The sequence below is a fragment of the Vipera ursinii genome, assembly GCF_947247035.1.
Source record: "Vipera ursinii genome assembly, chromosome: 6".
Lineage (NCBI taxonomy): Eukaryota > Metazoa > Chordata > Lepidosauria > Squamata > Viperidae > Vipera > Vipera ursinii.
The window spans coordinates 54,194,259-54,220,435 of record NC_139515.1 but is presented as its reverse complement, the minus strand read 5'-3'; the positions used below and the strand labels follow the sequence as shown (position 1 = coordinate 54,220,435).

The 26,177-nt window shown below is 35.9% G+C and overlaps 2 protein-coding genes across 5 annotated transcripts in view; both read left to right on the top strand.

The window, feature by feature from the left end:
• NR2C1 (nuclear receptor subfamily 2 group C member 1) overlaps positions 1 to 18,432 on the top strand; it is a 42,124-nt gene extending 23,692 nt beyond the window's left edge. For 2 of the 3 annotated variants that reach the window (XM_083366385.1, XM_083366386.1), the window contains 9 exons: positions 1,158 to 1,305; positions 1,394 to 1,484; positions 6,253 to 6,437; positions 8,339 to 8,504; positions 9,865 to 9,986; positions 11,501 to 11,640; positions 12,449 to 12,586; positions 13,593 to 13,698; positions 16,260 to 18,432. In XM_083366385.1, coding sequence (XP_083222511.1) covers positions 1,158 to 1,305; positions 1,394 to 1,484; positions 6,253 to 6,437; positions 8,339 to 8,504; positions 9,865 to 9,986; positions 11,501 to 11,640; positions 12,449 to 12,586; positions 13,593 to 13,698; positions 16,260 to 16,434 — 1,271 coding nt within the window. In that variant the 3' untranslated portion in view covers positions 16,435 to 18,432. Of the gene's footprint in view, positions 1 to 1,157; positions 1,306 to 1,393; positions 1,485 to 6,252; positions 6,438 to 8,338; positions 8,505 to 9,864; positions 9,987 to 11,500; positions 11,641 to 12,448; positions 12,587 to 13,581; positions 13,699 to 16,259 lie in introns of those variants that run through there. The other variant, XM_083366387.1, reaches the window with a different exon arrangement.
• A 504-nt stretch (positions 18,433 to 18,936) lies between these two features.
• Positions 18,937 to 25,184, top strand: NDUFA12 (NADH:ubiquinone oxidoreductase subunit A12). Of its 2 annotated transcripts, XM_083365750.1 has the most exons (5): positions 18,987 to 19,194; positions 19,338 to 19,370; positions 20,255 to 20,337; positions 21,681 to 21,768; positions 24,936 to 25,184. In XM_083365750.1, the coding sequence occupies exons 1-5, from the start codon at positions 19,181 to 19,183 to the stop codon at positions 25,114 to 25,116; spliced, it is 399 nt and encodes a 132-aa protein (XP_083221876.1). In that variant the 5' UTR covers positions 18,987 to 19,180; the 3' UTR covers positions 25,117 to 25,184. The 2 variants fall into 2 exon arrangements, with proteins under 2 accessions (XP_083221875.1, XP_083221876.1); XM_083365749.1 differs by lacking the exon at positions 19,338 to 19,370 and having other exon boundaries at positions 18,937 to 19,080.
• Positions 25,185 to 26,177: the final 993 nt, after the last annotated feature.

Genomic DNA, 26,177 nt, shown 5'->3' with positions numbered 1-26,177 from the left:
CATTCCACAATCATTGGAGGGAACCCTCCATCGCCTCTCCGGGGTGACTGTAGACCCATTTAGGGTGCCCTAGCAGGGCACAACCAGCTGTGGGGTGTGGAGCCCTACAATCCCTTGGCCGTGTCGCTATGTTGCAAGACCGGAAGTCTGCATGTTAGAATTCTTATATGTGTGCATATATAATGCTGATAAAGTATATCTTAAAGATGTAAGATATTTTAGATTTTGCAAGTCCCTTTCTTTCCCCCCACCCATTATAAAATAGAGAATTATAACCTATTGACATCTATGGAAAACTTCTCATTTGTTTACTTGGGTTGAAAGAGACCTATCTCTGATGCTCAGATCAGTGGCAGCAATCACTTCCAAATTCTGTTTGAACAAACCACAAGATTCCTTAGCAGCTTTCTAGAGATTCTCAATAAAATAAGTAGCTATTTCCTTGAAAGTTTATCAAATATTTATTTTAATTCCTTTAAAACTTACAAGCAAGTGAGAGAATTGAGTTTGCTATGCAAACACACAATTATACAATAAATAAACCTGTTATTAGTATTTGCTAAGCCCTTGGGCTCACTATTTTTCCAGAGACAACAGGTACAGACTTGAGGCAAAAGAGTTGAATGAATATCTTTAAACACTCCTGAGACAATATAAGATTGGAAATTACTGTTGTTAAATGTTAACAAACTAATATTTTCTTATGAAAATATACAGTTATGTACAATAATGTGTATTTAAGTTTTGCATAACTATAAATTGATAGGAATACAACACTAGAAAAGTTTCAGTAATAAAAAGTGATTATAAAACTGCAATGAAGTTAAGATTGTTTTATTCCTACCCCCTGACTCCTTTGCATGAATATGATCTTATAATTAACATTGATAAATTTTATAATTTATATAAATTGATACTACTGCTATTTCTATTAGAATTTGAAAGAAATGATGTATACTATTCTGTATACCAAATTTCAAACCAATTGATAATATCTGAAGTTGTTTTATAAGAAATTGGTTAGATTTAATATAAGAAGCAATTACATTTAAAACTACCAAGTTGGCCAAGTAACTAAAAATCCAAAACTGGTTTATAAAAGCTAAAGCTAAATGTGGTTGAATATTGAATTGATTTTGATAATTCCACCTTTGTAGCTGTACAGTGTGAAAGAAAACCTGTTGAAGCATCACGAGAAAAATCTTCAAATTGTGCAGCTTCTACAGAAAAGATTTATATTCGAAAAGATTTACGAAGTCCTCTTACAGCAACTCCCACTTTTGTAACAGATAGCGAAACAGCAAGGTATGCAAATATTTTTCTAGTTTTGATCTCTTTTACATTTAGGCCATTCTGAAAAGCATGAAGTAATCTTTGTGTTCTTTCATTTCAGATCAACAGGAATGTTGGAGTCTGGAATGTTTGTTAATATTCATCAGTCTGGATTAAAGAATGAACCTGCTGTACTGATGGCTGCAGATAAGGTATTGAATAAAATAGATGATTTTTATAATATTTTTATAATATTAAAGAAGTGGCTCCCAACTTTCATCACATCAACCATAAGCTAATATAAATAGTATTCTATCCTCTTTTAAAGTACAAATTTAAAAAATCTCTTCGCCCCTTAACCTAACTTTTATCTATAAGCAATTAGGGAATTGTCATCTTTTCAGTCCTTGTTTAGCAAAAAGTCATTAGGAGTTATCAGAAATATAAAACAATTATTTTTTCCCTGATCAAATAATCCAAATTTATATTCCTTCTTTTTTGTTCTTCACAATTGTAATCTTTAAATTATTCCAATGGCATCATAGATTTTGATCTTTCATCAAACTTTGGCAAAAGGAGTCTTCTGTGTTTTTTGTAATAATAAAATGGTATTCTCCAGAATTTGTTCTCATAGCTATTCTGACCTTTTTTTTATTTTTCTTTTATATTCCCATTTTGGTGATCTCAATTTTGTTGTCTTCCATGCCTTCAAATTCTATAATGTCAGGTTAAAGTTTTTTCCATTTTTTCCTCATTTTCTAAAAATGAATCCACTAAAATCTGAATCTTTTCTGAAATTTTAGCAATATTAGTCCATTTATCAAAAACATTTTAAGGTAAAAAAGATTGTAGCAGGTTTAGCCATTTTAACTCTTTTCTGACTAGTCCTTTAGTTCCCTCTAATGTCCATTTGCAATTTTCATCAAATCTCATTCCTAATACAGATTTAGATCCATTTCAGTTGTTTCCCACAAACATATTACTTAATTATATTCTTATTTTTCATATTTTACAGAAAAAATATTTCAAAATCTCTTTGGTCTCCCAGTCTGTTTAAAACTTTCTTAAATTAAATTCATTTTCATTTTTTGCTTTTTGCTAATTTTGTAATTATTTTAAATTCTTTAGTCTCTGTTTAAAATTTCTTAAATCCAAAGAAAGTAAAACTCACTACCATGTTTCCTTGAAAATAAGACCGAGTCTTATTTATTTATTTTTTCCTCCAAAAGAGGCACCAGGTCTTATTTTCAGGGTTGTCTTTTCCACTCACTTCCAGCACTTACAGCCCCATCCAACCAGCCCATTTCTTCTGCGGCCGAAGGAGCTACTTCATTTTGCAGCTGAGAATGGAACTCAGGTCTTACAGTAAAAGGCCTTTCCAGAAGGCCACTGCAACCAAGAACTGAGCTATGGATTAAATCCATAGGTCGGTTCTCAGTCGTAGTGGCCTTCCGGAAAGGACTCTTGGCTGTGAAATGCAGGCCTGGGGATGCTGCAGAACAAGTGGGCCAGCAAGGAGAGGCCTGGTTGCAAGGTAAGTGGGTGCAAGGTGCATGGGGCAGCTCCACATCCCCACCCCAACCCTAGCTTGATTTTTAGGCGTGCGCTTCGCTCCAAAACTGAGGCTTATTTTGGGGGTAGGGCTTATATTAGGCCCATCCCCCAAAATCAAACTAGGGTGAATTTTTGGGGGGTAGGTCTTACTTTCAGAGAAACATGGTAGGTGTCAAACTACTCACAGTTTTGAAGGTTTTAATATCCATAAACTTAAATTGAACATTTCTGAATGTGATTAGAAAGTGAGTTCAGTTTACTGAGTGTCCTTTTAAAGGCTTGTTCCTTTTCTGTCAGCTAAAATGCATCTTTTGTACATTGTTTTAAAATATTTTATTTTTGCCTACTCTTCAGTATCATCACCACAGTGTCTATGCTAATCTTTGGGTAGTTTGATTGAATCTTTGCTCACCACAAAAATATTAAAATTACCTCAGAATTCAGTTGAAAACAAAAGTAGTTCCTGAATAATCTTTACCAAAGGAAGTTGTCATAAAGAGGAGATTTGCAAGAATCCTCTTTTCATATTCAAAACCCACATGACTTCTTTTTTATATTTGACAGAGAATGTGTTAACAACATCATGCTAAGCCTCTTAAATGGATATCTAATGGCAAGATTTATTGGGATTCTTGTTTCTGCAAGTAAGAGAGTTGATAGTCATTATTAGTTGTGTACCATCTAATATTTCAGTGGTTATTAACATGACAATTGCAGCTAATTCTATCAGCTTAGTTTCTACAAAACTCTATCAAAAACATTGCTAAGCAATAAGTTTTAGCTAAAATGTATAATGACTTGGCTGTTTTAGTACTTTGATTTTTGTGTATTACTCAAACACCTTGTAAAACTACCAACAAAGGGGCTTCCGGTTCCGGATCTTGGTGTGGCCAGACGAACGAGGGAATCGTTCCTTGCTTCGCCTGGATTTCTTCGGGGGGGGGCCTGTAAAGGGGTCAAAAGTTGCAAGGGAGGGGTGACGAGTGGGGGAGAGGTCTCTCCAGTCGGCGGTAGAAGGGCGGCGGCCCTCCCGTCAGCTTGGAGCTACTCTCTGAACTGAAGAAGAATGGATCGGCCACTCCCATGGCCCATCGTTTAGCTATTTCCTGCCGAAGCCAAAAGCACAACAAAGCATTTAAAAGCACTTGAAAACTGGGTGAGAATTGCCTTCTTTTCCTAATTTTCTACTTTTCCTATCAAAAGCTTTCCGAATTTGCTTCCCCTTGCAAGGAAAGAGAGAAGGGATTCTTGTTCTTTTCCCCACCCTCCTTAATAGCGGCCTTTGTCTACATTGGGAGAGAAAAGAAAAAGTCCTGTACTAAAGGATACTGATTAATTGGACTTAGTGCCTTTTTACTTTCGGCCCAAAGTTCCTATATTTACAGAAATGGACTATTCTACCTATTAGTCTAAAAAAAGGGAATAATAATAATAAAAAAGAAATAAATAAAAAGACTCAGTCTGAAAAGGATTTGAAATACTCTGGGGACATCCAGTGGCTAAGTCTGTTACAGCAAGTGAATACTAACTGGCAAACATGCTTGCTTACATTTTGGACTAACCTTGATATTGAGATAAAAACCTGAAACATCTGGAGATGAATTTGGCTTAGACTTGTGGAGGTAGACACTTACTGATTTTTGTTTGAAAGATAGCCTCCACTAAGGACTATTTATAAATACTACAAAATGGAGAAGGATCAGCCACAAATCTCGCTTGACTATAACCTTATACTTGAAACAATCTATAGTGTCACTGAGATGTCTATCTCCAGATTTAATAATTTACATGCCAACCTTAAGTCACAAACTGAAATCCAGACTGCAACTAAAGAATTTACACTTCAGAATATAACAAAATTGGAAGATACTACTATTGAGACAGAGGAATATAAGCAACAACAACAAAGTACTGAAAAAACTAATATCCAAAACCTGACTTTACTTAAACAACCTACAATTTTTAAAGTACAAGGAACTACTACTATGACAGACAATCTTAAAGACCAACAACAAACTAGGGAAAAACAAGAAGAAGAAGAAGTAGAAGAAGAAGGAGGAGGAGGAGGAGGAGGAGGAGGAGGAAAGTTGGAAGGGACCTTGGAGGTCATCTAGTCCAACCCCCTGCTCAGGCAGGAAACCCTATACCATTTCAGGCAAATGGCTGCCCAGTCTTCTCTTAAAAACTTACAGTGTTGGAGCATTCACCACTTCTGGAGGCAGGTTGTTCCACTGGTTAATTGTTCTAACTGTCAGGAAGTTTCTCCTCTAAACTCAACTCTCTAAAGAGCCTACAATTTCAGAAATACACTACATGCAAGATAGTGTTGCCAACATAGAGGACGCCGAAGACCAACAAAGACAACCTGTGGAAAGGTTGGACAGTCAGCTACTAACTATAAAACTGGATAAGATTTTCTACTCAAAACAAATCAACCCAGATGGAAGAAGAATCCAGACTGAACTGCAGACAGAGATGTCAGAGCAAATAGAGTGGAATTTACATGGCAACAATATAATGACTATAAATGGTTCAACTTTTATATATTGCTGATGGTTGGATGGCCTCCTCTGGTGCAAACAATATGCATGCAAGCAAAGAAAGACCTACTTGGCAATTTAAAGCCCTGGGTCTGGAAACCCAACTGGCAAAAAAAGAAACCTAGAGTTAGATTTAAAAAATGAATTCCTAGAGAATTATTGTAGGTCATTTTGTTAGTAATTAGTGACTTATCAGGATCTGAAATAGAAAATATTTGTGAGATAGAATTAAAATGTGTTTAAGTATTTATTAAGCTTATTCCAAATATTATAAATTTATATATTGATATAATGGAAATTTGGCTTAATGGATCCTATGTTTGATGTCAACATTTTGGTTATGTATAAGTAGATTGATAAATATAGACTCTCCGATTGGTAACTTGTGATGTATTAGGATATGAAATAAATAATGTTTATTTGGTAGAAGCTAGCTATTTAACTATTGGGTGTATGTTAGATGATACAATCTTTGGTGTAATAAGGGATCTTTGGGTTGTAAATACTATTTGGGATGTTAAAGGTTAAACTTGGATACTATAATTAACATCAAAATTAGATAAAATTTAATAACAGGATATCTTCACTAATTGACCATGCTATTCCTAGAAATTTGTAAGTTTAAATATGTTGTATTGAATGTTGAGGGAACTAGAGAAGGATGTTATGATAATGTAACCCGAACTATGTATTGAAAACTCTGTTACTTAATTGATGACTACCCAGGTATCATGATGCTTTCTAAAAATATAGGTTGTAAATTGAAAAACTAAGAAAACTTGGTTTTTTTTAAAAAAAACTACCAAGAAATATTCTGCAATAGAAATACTAATGTCAGGAATGTTACTTATCAATAATTACAAAGTTACTTTTCCCCAATCTTTAGGTTGAAACGTGTCAAGGAGATTTAAGTACTTTAGCAAATGTTGTAACTTCATTAGCAAATCTAAATAAGTCCAAAGATATATCTCAAAACAGTGATGATCTGTCAATCATAGAAAACTTAAGCAATGGAGATACATCACTGTCAGACCTTCAGCAAGATGAACATGCAAGTGCTGATGTTACAAGGTAAGGAGTAATAGTATCCAAATGTTATGACGCAACTTAAGAAATGTAGTAGAATCTTGAAGAAATATGAAAGAATAATGTTGAATCTTCAACTGTATCTTAGTAAGCAGCATGGATTAGCCAGCTATGTGTTTAACAAAATTTAATAGAGATGCCTAATTAGAATACATGTATTTTGTGTTTTTTTAATGAGATTATTTATTAAACATTTGGCAACTGACTCATATGTATGACAATTGCAGTGTCCCGGGGTCAGATGATCACCTTTTGTAACCTTCTGACAAGCAAAGTCAATAGGGAAGTCTGATTTACTTAACAACTGAATTACTAATTTAACAACTGCAGTGATTTGCTTAACAACTGTGGCAAGAAAAGTGGTAAAACAGGGCAAAACTTGGCAACAAAAATTTTGGGCTCAATTTTGGTTGTAATTTGGGGACTACCTGTAAAAAGAAAGAAATGAAAGGAGTGTAAACAAAACAGATGTAAAATAATAAAACAAAAAAAAAACAATGAAGGAGGATATTTGTAGCTCAGGGTTGAAATGAGGGGTCCTTGGTGCTCTCTGAGCTTGCTTGTTTTCTTGCAGACATTTCATCAGTGCTAGTAAGGAGTGCCAACCAAAGAATCCCTAAGACCACCCCCACCCACACAGACAGACAAGATACCAGAATATAAACCCACAGCAAACAGCACTCCTTACTAGCACTGATGATGTTACCTATTTAGGGTAACGAAACATCTGCAAGAAAACAAGCAAGCTCAGAGGGTACCAAGGCCCCCTCAATAAAAAAAAACCAGTGAGAATATATCACTGGCAGACTCCTTGGAAGGATAGGAGGGTGGGGGCAGATACTACCCTAAAGATTAAAAGGGCGGGCGCTGCTGCAGAGAAGGGTCTTCTTCTGGATCCTGATAGTTGGAGTTCTCTAACCAATAGGACCTGTAATAGGCCTTTCTGCCAGCATGAGTAGAAGCCTGGACCTATGCCATTAAGGGCTTTAAAGGTCATAACTAACACCTTGAACAGACCTCAGAAGCAGATTGATAAGCACTGATGTTTGCGGAGCAGAGGTGCAATATGGACCATCCTAGGGGCCCCAAAGACTGCTCTCGGCGTTGCACTTTGCACCAGGTGAAGCTTCTGAACGAATTTCAACCCACGTAGAGTACATTGCAGTAGTCCAAATGAGAGATAACTAGGGCTTGAGTAACTGAGCCTAAGGGGTCATAAACCAGGAGAGATTGCAGCTGGTGCACAAACCAGAGCTGTGCAAAAACTCTCCTAGTCATGTCTACCACCTGCTTTTTAAGCAGGAGATATATGCATGAGTATTATGCCCACTTGCTCCATTATTTTGGCATTCTTATCTTTTTAGAGTGCTTCAAATCATTATTTTATGGGTTAATTAACAATAGTTTCAATTTATATCTGTATTAAGAAACTATACTTAACTAGGATTAAAAAAATCAGAACCTTGCATCATAGATTGAAGTTGAGTTATAATTCTGATAACTAATTTCCTGGAGGTATGACCCAGAATTTCTTAGAGTATCTTAAATGTAGGCTGATACTCAAACTTATATAATAGCTTTCTTCTTAATATTGAGTGAGTGAGCGAGCTTTGAGACTGTAAGCATGTCAGATAGTAAGAATGAACTCTTTGAATCAGCATCCTAGTGCTTGTGGCTCACGCCTCAGTATTTTGTAGTAAAAGTAAATTGCATCTTCAGGTTCTGCCTGTTTGGTCTTCAAAATTCAGGATCTGGGAACTCATTTCTGATTATTCCTTTCCTCTTAAAACTTAATTTAATTGGTATTCTTTGAATCAATAACTTTTTTAAAGTATTTTTTGCCTTTCATACTTGATTAATCTTAGTGTCCAATGTATTGTTTATAGGGCATTTGATACTCTTGCAAAAGCATTAAAACCAGGAGAAAGTACATCATGTCCGAGTTCTGCAGAAAGTATGGAAGCAAGTGCACATCTAGCTGGAGAAGAAGCAAGCATGAATATTGTTGAAATAGAAGGCCCACTACTTACCGATGCCCATGTAGCTTTCCGGGTACTAAAAATATGCATTTATTTATAACTTGGCTATTTAACTTCTGCAAGGTTTATTTTAAAGTTTGAGGTTATATACATTTAATATTTGAGGAATGTATTTGAGTACAATTTGAATGGCTGACAGCTCTAGAGTATATATATAATTGCTTAATTGTGCAATATAGATGGTCCTCATTTAACAATCAAAGTGGAATCAGCAACGTGGTCATTAAGCTAAGCAGTCACTAAGTAAAATTGTTACTGTGCTTGTGATCTTACTTCATCTTTTGTTTGCTTTACAGACCTGCAAAGGTCATAAATGGCAGAATTGTCACAAAGTTACTTTTTTATCACTACTGTAACTATGAATGGTTGTTGTACAAGGCAGTCATTAAACAAGGAGTACCAATAGAGAACATTTAGCAGTAAGGAGAATTGATGTTTTTGCAGGAAATGAACATAATAGTATGAACATAATAGAAATTCTAATAGATATGGATACTAAATATCCACCATGAGGGACCTGTAGACTAATATTACTAGATGTGAAATTAAGTAAAACAGTGTAGTTTATATAGGATGTAACTATTTTGATTTTTCCAACCAAGTTTAATGATGCATTTTAATAATATGCTGCTAAAGAATGATTTCACATATCTCAGTAAATAAATTTCAGGTTTTTTTATAGAATTTAATAAGTATGGGCTTTTTTAATGTAAAACATGTCTCCCATTATTATGTGACTTAATTTGGGGTACTTGTAATCTCTCAGCCTAGTACTTGAGGGAAAAGCCAGGTCATAACAGCTTTTCAGAAAACCTGGAGGTTGAGACCTCCCAAATCTGTTGTGCCAGGTATCACAACAGAGAATTTAGGGAAATAAGCATGGGTTAGAACACGGGTGTCAAACTCGCTGCGTCATGTGACGTCACAACACATTGTGACTTTTTTGCATTGCCGGAACTGGTGTGGGCGCAGCCTCCATATGATGCAACTGGCCCACAGGCCGGCAGTTTGACACCTTTGGATTAGAAGGAAAAAGAATTTTTTATCTTTGCTAAGTTAACAGTGATATTGAAATGGGAGAGATTACATGGACAGTACTTGCTTATTCTATAAACTGTTTTGAATACGCTATTCTTTATTCCCTCTTAATATAGTTTTATTGAAGGAAATTTAAATATTTACATTAAGTTTTTATAATAATTCATTTCTCTGAGACAGATTATTGAGAATGCTGGTATTACTTACATAGCATTCAAATTCTGATTGTTGATACTATACTAGGCTTTGAAATACACACACACACATATAATTTGTTCTTGTTAATATACAAATTATATCACACAAGTTCATTTTTTTTAAAAAATTTCTGACAGCTCACCATGCCTTCACCTATGCCTGAATATTTGAATGTTCATTATATTTGTGAATCAGCATCCAGATTGCTTTTCTTATCGATGCACTGGGCCCGTTCTATTCCTTCCTTTCAAGCTTTAGGGTAAGTACTGGAAAAGTTGAATTAGATCAGCGTGTCAAACTCGCAACGTCACGTGATGTGTTGCGACGTTTTGTGACTTTTTTTTGCCATTGCTGGCAATGGAATGGGGGTGGTTTCACTATAATGCATACAGCCCACAGGCTGGCAGTTTGACACCCCTGAATTAGATAATCAAGTTTCTAAGCAATATTTCTCTTGGAAATATGTCAAAATATTTAGCTTGAATCATTCTAATATAATTGCATTAATGTTGTTGTTATGGTGTATGGATAATTACAAATCTATAATTTTTAGCTGGCTAAGTCAAGCATTTTTGGCCAAATATTTTATGCAAGATCCTACCTTTTTCTGTTGTGAGGACAGCATGCAAGCGTCAGTGGCATTGCTTAAAGTCATCCTAAGCATTTTCCAATAGCTTCCAACCTCTCCTTCAAGTTTATTCTAGATACTTTGCTTATTTTACACAACTGTCATAATTACATCTTATTGGTCATGCTTGGCAGACAATGATGATGCACTTGCCGTGACCAAATAAAATCCCTGAAGCTTGATTGTAATTTTTGTTCTTATACCTTACACATGAGAAAAAAGGCATAGTGCTATAGTTTGTTTTTCTGGCCTTTATTTTAGAAACAAAAAGTAAGAGCAGAATTTTTCCAATTGTGCTTGCTTTATAACACAGAATTATATTACATTTTGTAGATACACTTTATATTACACTTTATAAAACATCAGCTTTTCTCAGCATTTCATTTTCATTTTCTATCATGTCAGATACCTCCAACTGAACACAGCTGAGTAACATCTTAAATATAATTCCATGGAGAAGAATTTTATCATATTACTGGTTGGATGGATTTAAATGCATTGATACTGAACTATAATGTTATTTGGTTTGATTGTATGAATCCAAACATTGTAGTTTATAAAGCATTGTTTATGGCATTGTATGATGTATATCAGACATGTCAAACACAAGGCCCGGGGGCCGGATCCGGCCCGCGAAGTGGTTTCATGCGGCCCGCGAAGCCATCCTGGAAATAGTGAGGGAACGGCCCCCACTGCCTTGGCCCTGGCCCAGAGACCCTCCTTCTGCCAGAGACCCTCAGATCTCTCCCACTCCTGCCCGGGTCCCCATAGGCACCCTTGATGCGAACGATGTAGAGCTGGCCACGCCCACCCAGTAGGCCATACGCACTCTAGCCACGCCCATCCAGTAGGCCATACGCACTCTAGCCACGCCCATCCAGTAGGCCACACCCACCCTGGCCACACCCACCCGGCCCCTTGAGGGCAACCGCAATGCTGATGTGGCCCTCAATGAAATTGAGTTTGACACCCCTGATGTATATGAACCAACCAATAACCAAACTGCCACCATCTCTTTTCCGCTGCCTGATTCCTACACTAAATTTATGGATGATGAGAAAGACTGCATAACAGGGTTATACACGTGTTGAATTGAAGCAGATATTTTCATTAAATAATTCTGGGTTTTGTTTGTCTTTAAATAGGCAGGATAATAGCATATCATTAGTAAAAGCCTGCTGGAATGAACTTTTTACACTTGGTCTGGCACAGTGTTCACAAGTAATGAATGTAGCAACAATCTTAACAGCATTTGTTAATCATCTTCACAATAGTTTACAGCAAGGTAAATATATTCCTACCAGGGTCGTACATAGATATGGGTGGTCTTAGTAACTGATGTTATTTGTTTTGCTATTGAAATCTTAAGGCCTATTTGCATCTAATTGTATTTCTTACATTTGTTTTTGCCTCATATATCTTTTCCTTCTTTTTCTTTCTTCTATTTAAATCTGTTTAGTTTTGAAACTTCATCTTTAATAGCATCTTTAATATCTTTTAAAAGCTATTTTTTATGATTTTCATCTGGGCAGGCTGGTAATTTTCCCCCTCCCCAAATATAATAGTGTAGAAAAAACATTATAAAAAAAATAAATAATAAATAATATAAGGATGTGTTGTTATTTAGAAATACTTGAATGTATGCAAAAAGGAGATGAATAAAAGATGGCAATTGAAAGAAAAAGAATAAATGTACAAACAATTATAATTCCATTATTTTTATATCACTTTCCTATCACACTAACCTTGTCTATGATTTCATACATTCATTCATTATTTCTGTTCATCTGTTATTTATTTGTTTATTTGTTTATTTATTCCATTTCTATAGCTGCCCATCTCAATCTAATTGATATTAGTATAACAATGAATTAGCTGAGACTTTGGTTAATTCTAACAGAATATATATGTAAATTATGTATTATTTTTGCAGACAGAATATTAAACATTATTGTTACATAGGTTGTGAAAAGTGTACTTAACTATTTTCTGACTGTGTAACAGTGGTTATCTGGTTTTAAATTTATTTCAATTTAAAATAATTTAAAGTTCTAAGTTAGTAAGAATCTTTTTATTGCTTTGTATTAATGTAGATAAGTTGTCAGCAGATAGAGGAAAGCTAGTGATGGAACATATCTTCAAACTTCAGGAGTTCTGCAACAGCATGGTGAAACTTTGTCTTGATGGTTATGAATATGCTTATTTGAAAGCAATTATCCTCTTCAGTCCTGGTATGTAAACAGATGACTTTAAAGCATTTGTCCTTGTTCTTTGTGAAAATATGGCCTACAGAAAAGCTGCCTTCTTATATATAAATTCTTGCGCATGACTGCTTTAACTAAATTTATCTTAGCATCCAGTATTCTTATGCTTATGCTTATACCTTTGTTAAAACATTAAAAATTACTGTCCTTAGCTATTTTACCTGAAATTACACTAATTCCAAATAAATCTGATCCAGACATATTTGAATATATTTTGGTTGGAAACATTCTCTTCTTGGGGAAAATAATTTGTGGCATAGTTAACATTTCTATAAATATGTTGACTGAGATCATCCATTTTTGTTAATATTTCATTTTATCAATACATAGATATAATCTAATAATTAACATTAATATATGGATGTGTCAGTCATCTTTAAATCAGTATGTGGGCTGTGAATGTGATCCAAGACTGATGCTGAGTTCTTACATGAATATGATGCTGAAGTAGAGCAATTTGAGGAATCTTGACAATATGTATGTCCCAGTAACATGTTTTTGGAGTCATCTTTAAACTGGAATTGGCCGTTCAAATAAAAACTTACAAAATTTCATACTAAATTGTCAAAATCTCACAAAATGTTTATTTAATTTTTATTGGGAAGGCAGGGTCTCTCTTGGAAATTTGCCATGAAGGCTAAGTTAATGTAGAGTGTTGTCCTCTATTCTGGATGGATCTTGGAAGGAATGTACCAATTTTGTAATATAATTGTTATCACACAAGGACTATGATCTTCCCCATATGTGGGTCAGAAAGCATTTTTCACTTCAGTAGATTTGGAGTTCTGATAATTTTCTCTACCTGTTCAAATAAAATGTTATTATTCCAGCAAAGTTACTATAAATGTTATAGTGCTAATTCTCAACATGGGATGAACAATTTTAAAATCAAAATATTTATCAAGATATGCTTAGCTGCACCCTTCTTACAGCTGTGTTATTTGAAGTAAATATAACTGTAGATTTATTTTAGATCATCCAGGCTTAGAAAATGTGGTACAGATTGAAAAATTTCAAGAAAAGGCATATATGGAATTCCAGGATTATGTAATGAAAGTATATCCAGATGATACCTACAGGTGTGTAGAATCTGAACAAGTATTTGTTTCCAATTTTCTTAAATGCTTCTTTTAAAATTTGTTTAAGAAACTTAAAGCTTTTTTTAATCTTCACTGTGGGGTGATATTGCTATAGTGTTATCCTGTTGCATTTTCTTGCAGGAATAACATTAAATGAATAGTAGATATAAATTTAAATTCATATTTGATTTCCCTTAAAATAATAGGGTGTAAAGACTATATATAGTCTAGTAAAAAATTAATACTGTAGGGCTGGATACACATTTTAAATGTTTATTAGTATAAAAAACTATATGCTGCCATTGAAATGTACACAAATCAAGAACTTGTCAGATACTTTGTGCAAGTAAATATTTCAAATTTAGTACTACTTGTTCCAGGCAATATTGTGTTCACCTCAACACTGAACTCTTTTTCCTACAGCACAAAAATATTTTAACCAACAAAGGTTTAAAACATAGCATATCCTTTAATCAATTACTATTAATATCAAAAGATCTTATAAAGTTAAGATTTGGACTAGTTAGATTTTTTCCCCCTAGTAAATAATCCCTGAAGGAAGTCCAAATCTCCATACTGCTACCAGTGTGGCATTCCTCTAAGCATCTTGCTTTTCTGCATGATACAGTTAGTAAGTACAGCTACTAACTATATTGCAAAACAGATCCCTCTGTTGCTACAAAGAAAACATAAAAAACATCTTCCATGGTTTTATTCTGTCTCAAGCTGTTTAAGCTTACTTACTTACGGTACTTATTTATTAGCTATCCATCACCCGTATAAGGTGACTTTGGGAAGCTTACAAGTTATAAAATAAGTTAAAAAAATAATTAGAGTATGAAAACATTAAAACTACACAGATTATGATTTTAAAACTATAATGAAATCGGAACCAAGAGACTTCTTACCCCATCATCCACCTCCAATGGTGAACATCCTTCTTGTTCCAACTGGCAAAGCCATGTTTTAATACCCAGAAGGCCAAAAGACTGGGAGTAGTTCTCACCTCCAGTAGTAGTCTTCTCCAGCAATGGGACCACAGTGGATAAGGCTCTTCTTGAACCCACCTGCTTGAATTCCTTAGCTGATGGGATCCATACCAGGCTTCTTCCACTGGCATGAGTGGGGTAGTCCTATTTGGGAGACATAGCTCCTCAGATATCCTGTACCCGTGCCATGTAGGGATTTAAAAGTAACAGCCAACACCTGGAATTGGATCCTGAAGCAAACTGGTAACCAATGCAGCACGTGCAGTAGTGGTGTTATATGCGCAGCCCTAGGAGCTCCCAGTATTGTGTGCTACTACATTCTGCATCAGCTTCAGCTTCCAAATACTTAAGGGCAGTTCCATGTAGAACGTGTTGCAGTAATCCAGCCAAGAGATGACTAAAGCATGAGAAACCATGCTCAGATCCAGGTAAGGATCAACTGGTGCACAACACAGTTGGCGCAAAGACCCTCTTGGCCACAACTGCCACCTGCTCTTTGAACAGGAGTCATGAGTCCAGAGGATCCTTAATCTGTAAATCCTTAATACTGTAAACCTTGGTACACTATCTAGTGTGTAAGTGAACTAGTCAGTGGCATCTAACTGCTTCCTATTGGAGGAAGACTGATGGGATAAAAAGTCACTTGGCTTAATCCTTGTATGATCTTGTACAGCTTTTAGGGCTGAATCACTTACAAAAGTTAGTGCAAAATTACATGAATGAAATGTAGTAATTCAAGATCAGAATTTCCTAGCAAGTGGGGTAGCTTACTTGTCTCTTGCCATGTAGGATAGCAAGGATAAGCTATTGGGCCTGAAAGATATACAATTGCGGAGCTTTATTATGCATAACGTAGCAAAATTTCACACAGCAGCTCTGAAATTGTGCAAACAATTGAGTTCTAGTCTATTTGAAAAATACCTTCATGTTTATTCTCTCAAACATTATCAAATATGAATAAATTATTTTAGATTTTATAGTTGGACATTGTTTTAAATAACATTTTACTGCACTATAAACCAAGCATCTAGTTTTAGAATTCACTTAAAACTTTTACTCTTTCTTTTAAAATCTAACCTAATCTTAAATGTTAGTTTTAGCTTCTAATTTAAGTGTTAATAAAATGCAGCTCCATGTTATTTCACTTAAACACTAATATAAATTATACATGCATAGCTGGATTCTATTACATCGTGTTTTAAGATGGTCACTGACAAAAGTGAAGTTATCCAACTTTTGCTTCTTCTAAAGCTAATCCATAGATAAATTTCCAATGAAGCTTACCCAGACAGAATATTCAATTTTAATTACAGTTGTAGTGTTGCTAATCTAAAGCAAAAAAGGTGCTTTAGATTAGAATATGTGGGGAGGGAGGAGATCTGTCAACAATTCCAGAAATGAGGTATTTAGCTGGAGTTGCCAACAGGATTGTATTATAAAAAATACGAATAATGTTTGATTTAGCATTTATTGCTGAAAAACTATACTTTTTGCTAATCCTTGAAGGTACTAAAAATCAATCTCGTCTGTACCTGTAAAAGTGTGCCACTGTTTGTCAAATCTGTCTTCCAGGCTCTCTAGGCTACTTCTCAGATTGCCGGCCTTAAGACTGATGAGTGCAGCTATCACAGAAGAACTGTTTTTTGCAGGATTAATTGGAAATGTTCAGATTGACAGTATCATACCATATATTCTACGAATGGAGACTGCAGACTACAACTCTCAAATAATTGGTCATACTATATAAAAAAACAACATTTAACCAGTTTCTAATCTATACCATGGCAATCGTGGTGATTTAAATGTGCATTATCTCCAAGAGATAAAAAAAGGTTTTCCTGTGAAGGCAGAGGACAAACAATAAAGGAAGGTGCTAATTCTTCTTTAGCAATTCATTTGGAAAACACAACGGAATATCTTCAGTGGTACAGGATGACTTTCCTTTTATCTGATTTTCAAGAACTTTGTACATTTCTGATAATTAGTGAAAATCAAGAAGTGTAGTTCATCCTATTTTTGTAGCTTAGCTATACATGGAACTTGTGAACTTCAAGCAAATACACATAAGTTAACCTTTGATAAAGATAAGTTTCATAAAAACATTTCAACCTGATACTAGGTTAAATAAACTTGGTTTTCAAATGTTCTGGATTCAGTATCTTGTTTCTACAAGTTTATTCTTGTCAGTTTTATGTCTGCTTTCATTTCTGATGAGACAAAATTTTAGTTCTGGATAACTTTCAGCTGCTTTTTTCAGAAGTTAATTTTTTGTTTAGCAGCAGGTGATTTTCGAGTTATTTAAAACAAGGCTTTATTCTCATGCTAGTTTCCCAAATCAGTCATTACATCTTTTGCATACTTAGATTAATTTGAAGTACAAATGTTCAGAGTTTTATCAGTTGTCAATAAGATTTCAGTGTAAAAAAAACCTAGATATTTTAATTACATCAAGAATTATTTCCTAACTCCTGTTATTTATAAATGCAAAATAATTTGCCATTGCAATTATGCTTTAATAATGTTTATCCACATGTATCTAGGTAAATTTGGAGAAGTTATTGAATTTCATTGTATGCAACTCTGAAACAAGACATTCAGCCACATCCAGTGTTATGTGAGCAATAATGCTTGCAAAGTGTAATTTCTCCTTTTCTATATCCTTGTGTAGCCCAGGTTTGTTCCCTTATCTTAAACCTGGAACAAATTTGGGAAGAACATAGAGAAAGTGAAAGATGGGAGAATTTTTCCACAGTACACTACTGAATAAAATTACCACTTTTATTAGAAATGAATTTATTAAATTCTGGATCCTTCAAGATTTAAGTTCCAGGCTTTCATTAAAAAATCAGATAAAATTAGAAAAAATACTGAAAAAGCAATAAATGAATAAACAAGTAAACCTTGATTAAATATATGTATTGCATACTATATTATATGTTCCTAAATAGCAGTGATTGCACTAGAATCCTAATTGTTTCATATTTTGTTTCCATGTTTGAGTATGCTGCTTTGCATTTTCAGCTTTTAAAAACTTTTCCAAATGCACTTTTCAGATTTATTAAGTGTGGTTTTTCTTTAGTTATTGTTTAGTAAAGATAGTTCAGTATTATTACAATAGATTACTTTATCAGGGATATACTGATACAGTCGTGTTCTGTCAAATCACCCTTACTTTAGATATTCTTAATCAGCAATAGAACCACCTCTATCAAATTATGGGATCTACTAATTAATAAAAAGGGGTTTATGAAATGTAACAGGTAAGATTATTTACTTCAAGGTTTTAAAAATTATTTGAATACAAAGGGATATCTTTTATATATTTCATAATGAAACACCTAATAATGAACTAAGCAGTTAATTTTTTATGCACACAAAATATATACATAAACTAGGGAACATCCAGAAATTAATCATATCTACAGTTGTGGTAGCTTTTTGATGTACTTTGCCAACATCTTACGTATATAACCTGACCTGTTTCAAAACATATTTAAAAATCATTTGAATTGCACATCTCCTTGAATGGCGTCTGTAAATGTGTTCTGCAGTCAGTAGAAATTGTTTCTGAATTCCATTCGTTTTTCATTCGTTTTAGTGATTCACTTGTAGTGTACACATCATAATGTCCCAATTACTACCTTATTGTGTAATATACTGTTGTAAATGTCTTTAAACTCTAAAGAAGTGTAAATTCTATTTTGGCTGTATTTTTTAAAAATAAATTTTAACTTTTATTATAGAATCCTGTTAATCTCGTGTTTTTTAAAAAAAAAACAGTTCAGGCAAACTATTACAGTTCAATATACAGTAATTCATATTTATAATTAACATTTTGCTGAAATTTAGTATGTGATCACTGGCTCTTTAGGCTTTTTTTCCACCTATTTATTGCTCACTACTTTACATCAGTTTACTTTCCCCATTTCTATACAATTTAGTTTGGTTTCCTGTTTTGAGATATACAGTACCAAGTTTGAAAGCACAACAGAAATAATAATCTGAGTTTGATGCACATTGAGTAATACTGGAGCTGAAAATGTTATAAAACGGAGAGATAAAAGTTATATATCTCGATGGTTTAAATTTCATTCTTTTCATATTCAATTTTGTCAAGGAAATTAATTGCTTTGGTCTAAATTGTGCATTACAACAAGAGAATATCGCCTTTGGCACACACAGCCGACTGAGTAACGCGCGCGAGACGGAAGTTTTCCTTCCCTTTGCATGCAAAATCGAGAAGGAACAGCGGCGCGTGCGCAGAAAAGAATAAGGAAGGGCGGAGCTCCGTGAGCTTAGGGAAAATGGCGGAATACGTCCAGGTGTTCAAGAGGGCGCTGCAACAGCTCGGTGGACATGGCGGCATTCGTGGCGCTATGTGGCAGCTGCTCAGGTGAAATGTGCTGGTAGCGCCAACGTGAGGAACGAGGGCGGGCAGTCCTTTCCAGCTGGGAGCTCCTTGCTCGAGACTGCGGCTCGCAGGGTTGAATGACATGACCCTCAAGAGCAGGGGTCGGCAACCTCGGCTCTTTTATGACTCGTGGACTTCAACTCCCAGAATTCCTGAGCCAGCTATGCTGGCTCAGGAATTCTGGGAGTTGAAGTCCACGAGTCATAAAAGAGCCGAGGTTGCCGACCCCTGCTCAAGAGTATCGTTAGAGGAAAGAATATTTCCAGAAATTCGTGAGTTAAGCAGAAAAGGGCCGAGGGGAAGCTGGCTTTTGATGTCCGGAGCGGGCTTTCCTCGAGGATGGGAACTAGGGCGACCTTATAATGACTGCAAAGCCTGTTGGGAAGGTCACTTTTGGGAAGCTTTCTCTAACTTTGGGCTCCTCTTGACTGGGCGTAATCCCAGAAAAGACAGGGTTCTGTTTATGGCGCCATGCAAGATTTGGGAGATCCAGATTTCATTCAGTCACTCAGCCCTAGCTCTGACTTTGAGCTGCTCCTTGCCTCTCGACCTTGCTTTTTAACAGGGTCACTATAACTGGACTACGAAACACATTTGCGCATGTTGTTTCATTGGTGCTGTGCTAAAGGAAGGGATAACCATAGTTTAAATAATACAGCGGAGGTGTAGAAGTGAACAGATACTTGATTAAAATTATTTGGGAATAATTTTTCAGGCTGCTGCCCAAAACGCTATTTTGACTAAATTCATTTGGCAGATAACTTGTCTAGTTGCAAGCAAGTTATGTAGAAATAATGCTGCTGCAGTGTTATTTGTAAGCTTTAAGAATGTAATAAATAATACTAATGTAATATATTTTTTTTTATTTTCATCTTCCCCTAATAGTTTTATTTATTTGGAGCAGTAACTAAAATTTTTTTTATCCATTTGATTGCCCTAATAAGATTTTGAAAGGCAAAACCAACCAAAGCTACTTTATACTGTGGTTTTCTATTATTTTTTATATAACGGTAATCTCCAGGCTTTCAGATGTAGATTTTCACAATTTATCTGAAGATGGCAGAGGTTAACTCAAGACCTTCTGCATGCAAAGCCTGTAGATTTTCACATAACTATAAACCCCTTGAAGATTTTATCTTATTTTGGATATTTACAGGGTCAATGATCTGAAGATTGGTACTCTAGTAGGGACTGATAAGTATGGAAACAAGTACTATGAAGACAAAAGATACTTTTTTGGTAAGTAAGGATAATTGGATTATTTGATTATTTGAGTTTATTCTTCTAAAGCAGACATGTCAAACTCGTGACATCATGTGACATCGCGCAACGTATCAGGACGGTTTTGCTATTGCCAGCAATGGGGTGGGCGCCGCTTACAGATGATGCATCCGGCCTGTGGGCCAGCAGTTTGACAACCCTGTTCTAAAGAATTTAGGTTAGTTAACATATTTTTCAACAATGAAAGTATTGTTTTTGCTGTGTCTTATGTGGCTTTCATTCAATTTGATGTTAAATAGAAAAAAACAATAGCAATAAGAAGTCACTGATGCCACAACAGAAACTTGGATTTTTGCTGAAATAAAGATATTTAAAAATGGGTTAAATAGTATACAGTCTTTGCTTTTCTGGCATTATTTTGGCTTGAAGAAGTAATGTTACTTAAAAAAAAAGTTCATGCATGGAAAAATAAACAATGTTAGTGTTTTAAACATTTGTTTATTCATTGTACATGGCTGCCCATCTCACATCCTAACTCTAGACAACCTACAATTTAAAAATAAGTAAAAATATATACAATTACTAAAGTAATCCGGGGGGAGGGGGCAGGCTAAGACATTGAACCGGATCTTCAGGACTTTGCAAAAGGCCCACAGGATGAAGGTGAACCAAATCTCAAGAGGGATGATGATCCAGAGGCAGAGAGGGGTCTTGTTTGGATTCTGCCTGGTGAGACTACTTAGCCAATGGAATCTACAACATGCCTCTCCTGTGGGGTCAGATAGGAAAGGTAGAAATAATCAGGGAGACACAGGCCCGTAACTTAATTAGAAGGATAATTCATACATTATATTGATCATGGGTTCTTTAGTATTGCAAAATATTGTGCTTGTACATTTCTCATGCAAATAAAACTGCTAAGGGAAATTAAGTCTTAACCTCCAGATTTGTAAATCTGAAAATGAATAGTTTGTATCAAAATTAGTATAAACAAGTAATTTATTTTATAGAAACCAATATGTGTTTTGCTTGTAATTCCACTAGAAACTTGACTAATAGTTATCTAAATTGCTAAATTAAAATATTGATTGCTTGCTAAGATGTCATAGTAAAGATACATATGTTGTCCTGCATTCTTCTATTTTAAAAAAAAACCCTGTATATGTAATGACACTTTTGGTTTCTAAATATCCTCCTTTCCATGTCAAACTAGTCCTTCCCAAAATTGACAACAGAAATATAGATGGCCACAAAACTTGATTTTGTGTAACTAAGAGAATTTGTTTGTAATTAATAAAGTAACATACATACACATCCTTTTTAAAATTCTAATATATTTTTTAAAAATTGCAATCTTTAAGGTCGTCATAGGTGGGTCGTATATACTGCAGAAATGGATGGCAAGAACACATACTGGGATTTAGATGGAAGCATGATACCTCCTGAATGGTAAATCAGATGATTTGATACATAAATTTATTTATGTTTTTTATTAACAGGTATCTCCGAACAATTCTTTTTATAAAAGAAATAGATTTTAGCCTTTTAAACTGTATCTCAGTCTCTAACCCTTTACCAGCAGTACCAGTATTACTATGGATCTAAGAACTTTCTCAGGATTATCAGAATGTTGTGTATGTCTGACCACCTGCTTTCTGCTATCCAGGAATTAACTGGCATTTTTCCAGAAATAAATTGGAATAAGAAGTGGTTTATGCTCTATGTTATATTTTGAACTTCCTATATTTTACCAGATCTTCTATAGCACATAATTCAGCAGCTGTAGTTACATCAGCTCAGTGAAAGTGTTAGGTTCAAACATTGCTATAAATACATATTTATTACTGGAAATTGACCACTGTGTTTGGAATTTTGTTCTATGTGCCTGTAGAGGGATTAGTAGCATTCTGTGGAAAAAAGTAAATGGCCTTATTGGTATTTTATCATGATAAGATCTGAAAAAACATATTACAAAAAGTTTGCTAGAATAAAAAACAATATTACACATGAAGTTCCATTGCCTGTCTTGGCTGTTATGGAAAAGAAATATGATTCAGAAAATACTAAAATTTTGTCTTCCGTTTCCTTTAAATTAGATTTGTTTATGTGTGAGAGGGAGCGCCAATAGTCCAAACAATTACCATAATAATTGTGCAAATTTACCATAATAACACCCCGCTTACCGTATTTTCCGGCGTATAAGACGACTTTTTAACCCATGAAAATCACCTCAAAAGTTGGGGGGGTCGTCTTATACGCCCAGTCGTCTTATACGCCGGAAAATCAGTGGGTGGCGTCTGACGGGAGCCGGCAGGGCAGTCCTGCGCACGCGCGCACTCCCCGGCTGCTCCTTAGCAGCTGGAGAATGCGCGCGTGTGCAGGACTGCCCTGCCGGCTCCCGCCCAACGCTGTTCCCTCTTGAGGCAGCTGCTGCCTCAAGAGGGAAGAGCCGGCTTCCTTCTGACGCTGTTCCCTCTTGAGGCAGCAGCTGCCTCAAGAGGGAAGAGCGTCGGACGGGAGCCGGCAGGGAAGTCCTGCACACGCGCACGCACGCAGGACTTCCCTGCCGGCTCCCGTCCGACGCTCTTCCCTCTTGAGGCAGCTGCTGCCTCGAGGGAAGAGCCGGCTCCCGTCCGACGCTGTTCCCTCTTGAGGCAGCAGCTTGCCTCAAGAGGGAAGAGCGTCGGACGGGAGCCGGCAGGGAAGTCCTGCACACGTGCGCGCACGCAGGACTTCCCTGCCGGCTCCCGTCCGACGCTCTTCCCTCTTGCAGCTGCTGCCTCAAGAGGGAACAGCGTCGGACGGAAGCCGGCAGGGAAGTCCTGCTCCCGTCCGATGCTGCGCTTCCGCCGGGCGGTGCTGGCCGAGACGAGCCAGCAGGCAGCCGCCATGAGCGCGGCACTGAGGGGCAGCGGCAGGACGCCCAGCAGCCCCACGCGCAGCAGCAGCCGCCGGCTCAGCAACAGGTCCGAGCACAGGAGCCGCACCGCCAGGCTGCCCAGGAAAAGCAGCCACACCGAGAGGCTGCACGCCCAGTCCAGCTCCATGAGGGGCAGGGCAGGAAGCCGGCCGGGAAGAGGGACCGGGAGCCCGGGCCGAGCGCGCCTTGGCCGGCGGTGAGAGGGAAGCGGCACATGAAAAAGAGGCTGCAGGTGGAGCTGCCCCGCCCTGCGCCGAATGGGAGAAGTTCAAGGCCTGGGGGGAAGCAGGAGGGGCGCCGGCTGTGGCGGGGTGGCGGCTGCCCTCCGGCGCTGCCTGCCGCCCGGGAAACGCTGCACCTCGGGGGCCAGCGGGAGGGCCGGCGGGGCCAGTCGGGCCTTCGCTTCCTCTGCGACGGACAGGGAGGGCAGGGCATGTAAGTATTTTCCGGCGTATAAGACAAAAAACCTTGAAAAACTTCTTGAAAGTAGGGGGTCGTCTTATACGCCAGGTCATCTTATACGCCGGAAAATACAGTACTTCCTGTGTGTACTTTGTTTCCTCCTTCTCCATCCTGATTAGTTTCTTTTAATTGAATTTTAAATTTATGATTCTTATTTATTGTTTTAATGTTTTAGTACAGTTTTAATGTTTTAGTGTAGATTGCCTAGAATTGCTTCTGGCAAGATGGGTGGCATACAAATTAAATAAATAAATAATGCCACAAGTGCCTATCATTGTTTTTGGGGGGGCATATTCTTCATTTAATGTCTAATATATCAATTGCTAATTGCTTTGAAAACCTATGTTTATTAATACCCTCATTTTTAATCAAGGTTGCCTTCATTAAATATTCTGTAATATTGTACTGTTGGATATTTTCAATTGCATCATCATTGATAAGTTTTAAATATTACATGAATATATTAAATATTACATTTTCTCATTACTTCAGTGAGGAAAATTCTTATTTAAAAATTACCATTTTGCTGCTTTTATTTAATTTTATTCTTGTAAGAACTTATTCTAATTTTTTAAGGTTTGCTTAGCATTTATGTTACATTATGCTAATTTCTAAGGTTTGCATGTTTAAAAAGTTTGGAAGAAAAGTTTTGGTTAAAGCGGGCCTGTGTTTTTCAGTCTTTCACTGAAGCCTGGGAAAAAAGATATCTTTAATTTTTTGTTTTCATGTGGAAACAGTACTGAGAATTTAAAATTAAATTCAATAATTAAAATAAGCTCTGTCACTCTGAATCCTTGATGTAGTCAATGATATAGATACTAGTATAAATTTTTTCCCTGCTTTTCCTTGTTAGACCTTTTGTATTTTTATTTAATCAGCTTGTCACAAGCAGGTTTCTCTTGGATTACTGCATCTGTACTTCAAAACTGCTAATTACTGTTCATTGGCAACAGAAAGGTCTATAAAACTTTTACAGCCCAAATCTTGTAGCCTTAGCTTTATCAAGATAGCTGAATGATGAGACGTTGTGTTTAGTTTATTGACAACTATACTCAATTACCAGGACTTCAGATTTATTAAATGTAAAATTTAATCAATGATTTTTAAAATGTAGCTATTTTTTATGTTTTAGGTAGTATAACTGTTGCCCATAAAACCTAATTTGTTGTGAACCTATGTGTGCAAATATATGTCCCTAGGAAATCTTTATTGTTGTATTTTTTTTCTTTACAAGGCATCGTTGGATGCATTGTATGACAGAAGACCCCCCAACTACAAATCCACCAGTGAGTCGTAAATTCATTTTCCAAAATCATAAAATGAATGAAAGTGGTACTCCCAAACAGTATGTACCATACTCTACAACACGTAAGAAGATACAAGAATGGGTTCCACCATCTACACCTAGCAAGTGAAAGAAAAAGAACATAGTGATTTGCAAATAAAAGATTGTTGGTGTATATCTTTATTTAAAATAAAGACTTTAATTAAAAACATTTTGAAATCAAAATATTGTTGAGAAAGAGTTAGCTGAGTAATGAATGGGCAGAAACAGAATATATATGCTGTAAAAGTTCATGCTTGTGGAATAGTTTTGTAGAGTTGAGAGTCTGTTAGAATCCAGTGGCTTTAGTTACAAAATATTATCACATATATAATATAATAAATTTACAATAACTTTTTAAATAAATTAAATTTTGAGAGTGCCCAATTCCTCAATAACTTTGGGAAGCCTATAATTACAAGAAAACAACATAAGGTCAAACAAGAACATAGCTTATCATATCACACATGCCTGTTTTCAACAATTTACATAAAGTAATACAGATTCCTCTAAGGATGTCATTTCAAAGGATGGAGAGGGTTGCCACTGATAAGACACCCTGTTGAATTGATGGTACCTGGAACATACTCTTCCTGTCCTCACCAGATAGATGGAAACATGGATTAATGGATCTCTATTATCATTGTAAGATATATAAATTAGATGTAGAAAGGCTTCAAGTTACACAGTGCAATGGAAAAAACTAATGCTAAAAACCTTACTCAGAGACTAAATCAGAAGTGGAATGTCAACTATGGACTAAATTCAAACATCATAAAATAGTATTGAAACAAATATAAATGTGTAGAACAGTCAGTTAACCTACAAGATAGATGAACCACAGAAAATTTCTTGATTCCATCTATAACCATACAAAAAAGTAATAAAATACAGATGTCTGTTGAATGTCCAATGTTAACACTACCCAGGTGAATACAAAAAAGTGAACGTATAGTCTAATAAGAAATCAGTCATTTTATTTCTTACACTTTTGATCTGACTTTGGAAAGAATATAAATTCTATTGTTCAGTGCAGAATGTTGTGAAGTGCTACAAATTAACTTGCTTTTGAGATTTGTCTAAAGTTTTATATCTAAAAAAATCAGCAGTGTAAAAATTGAGAACATTTGTGTTTTGGTAATGTCACTAGTA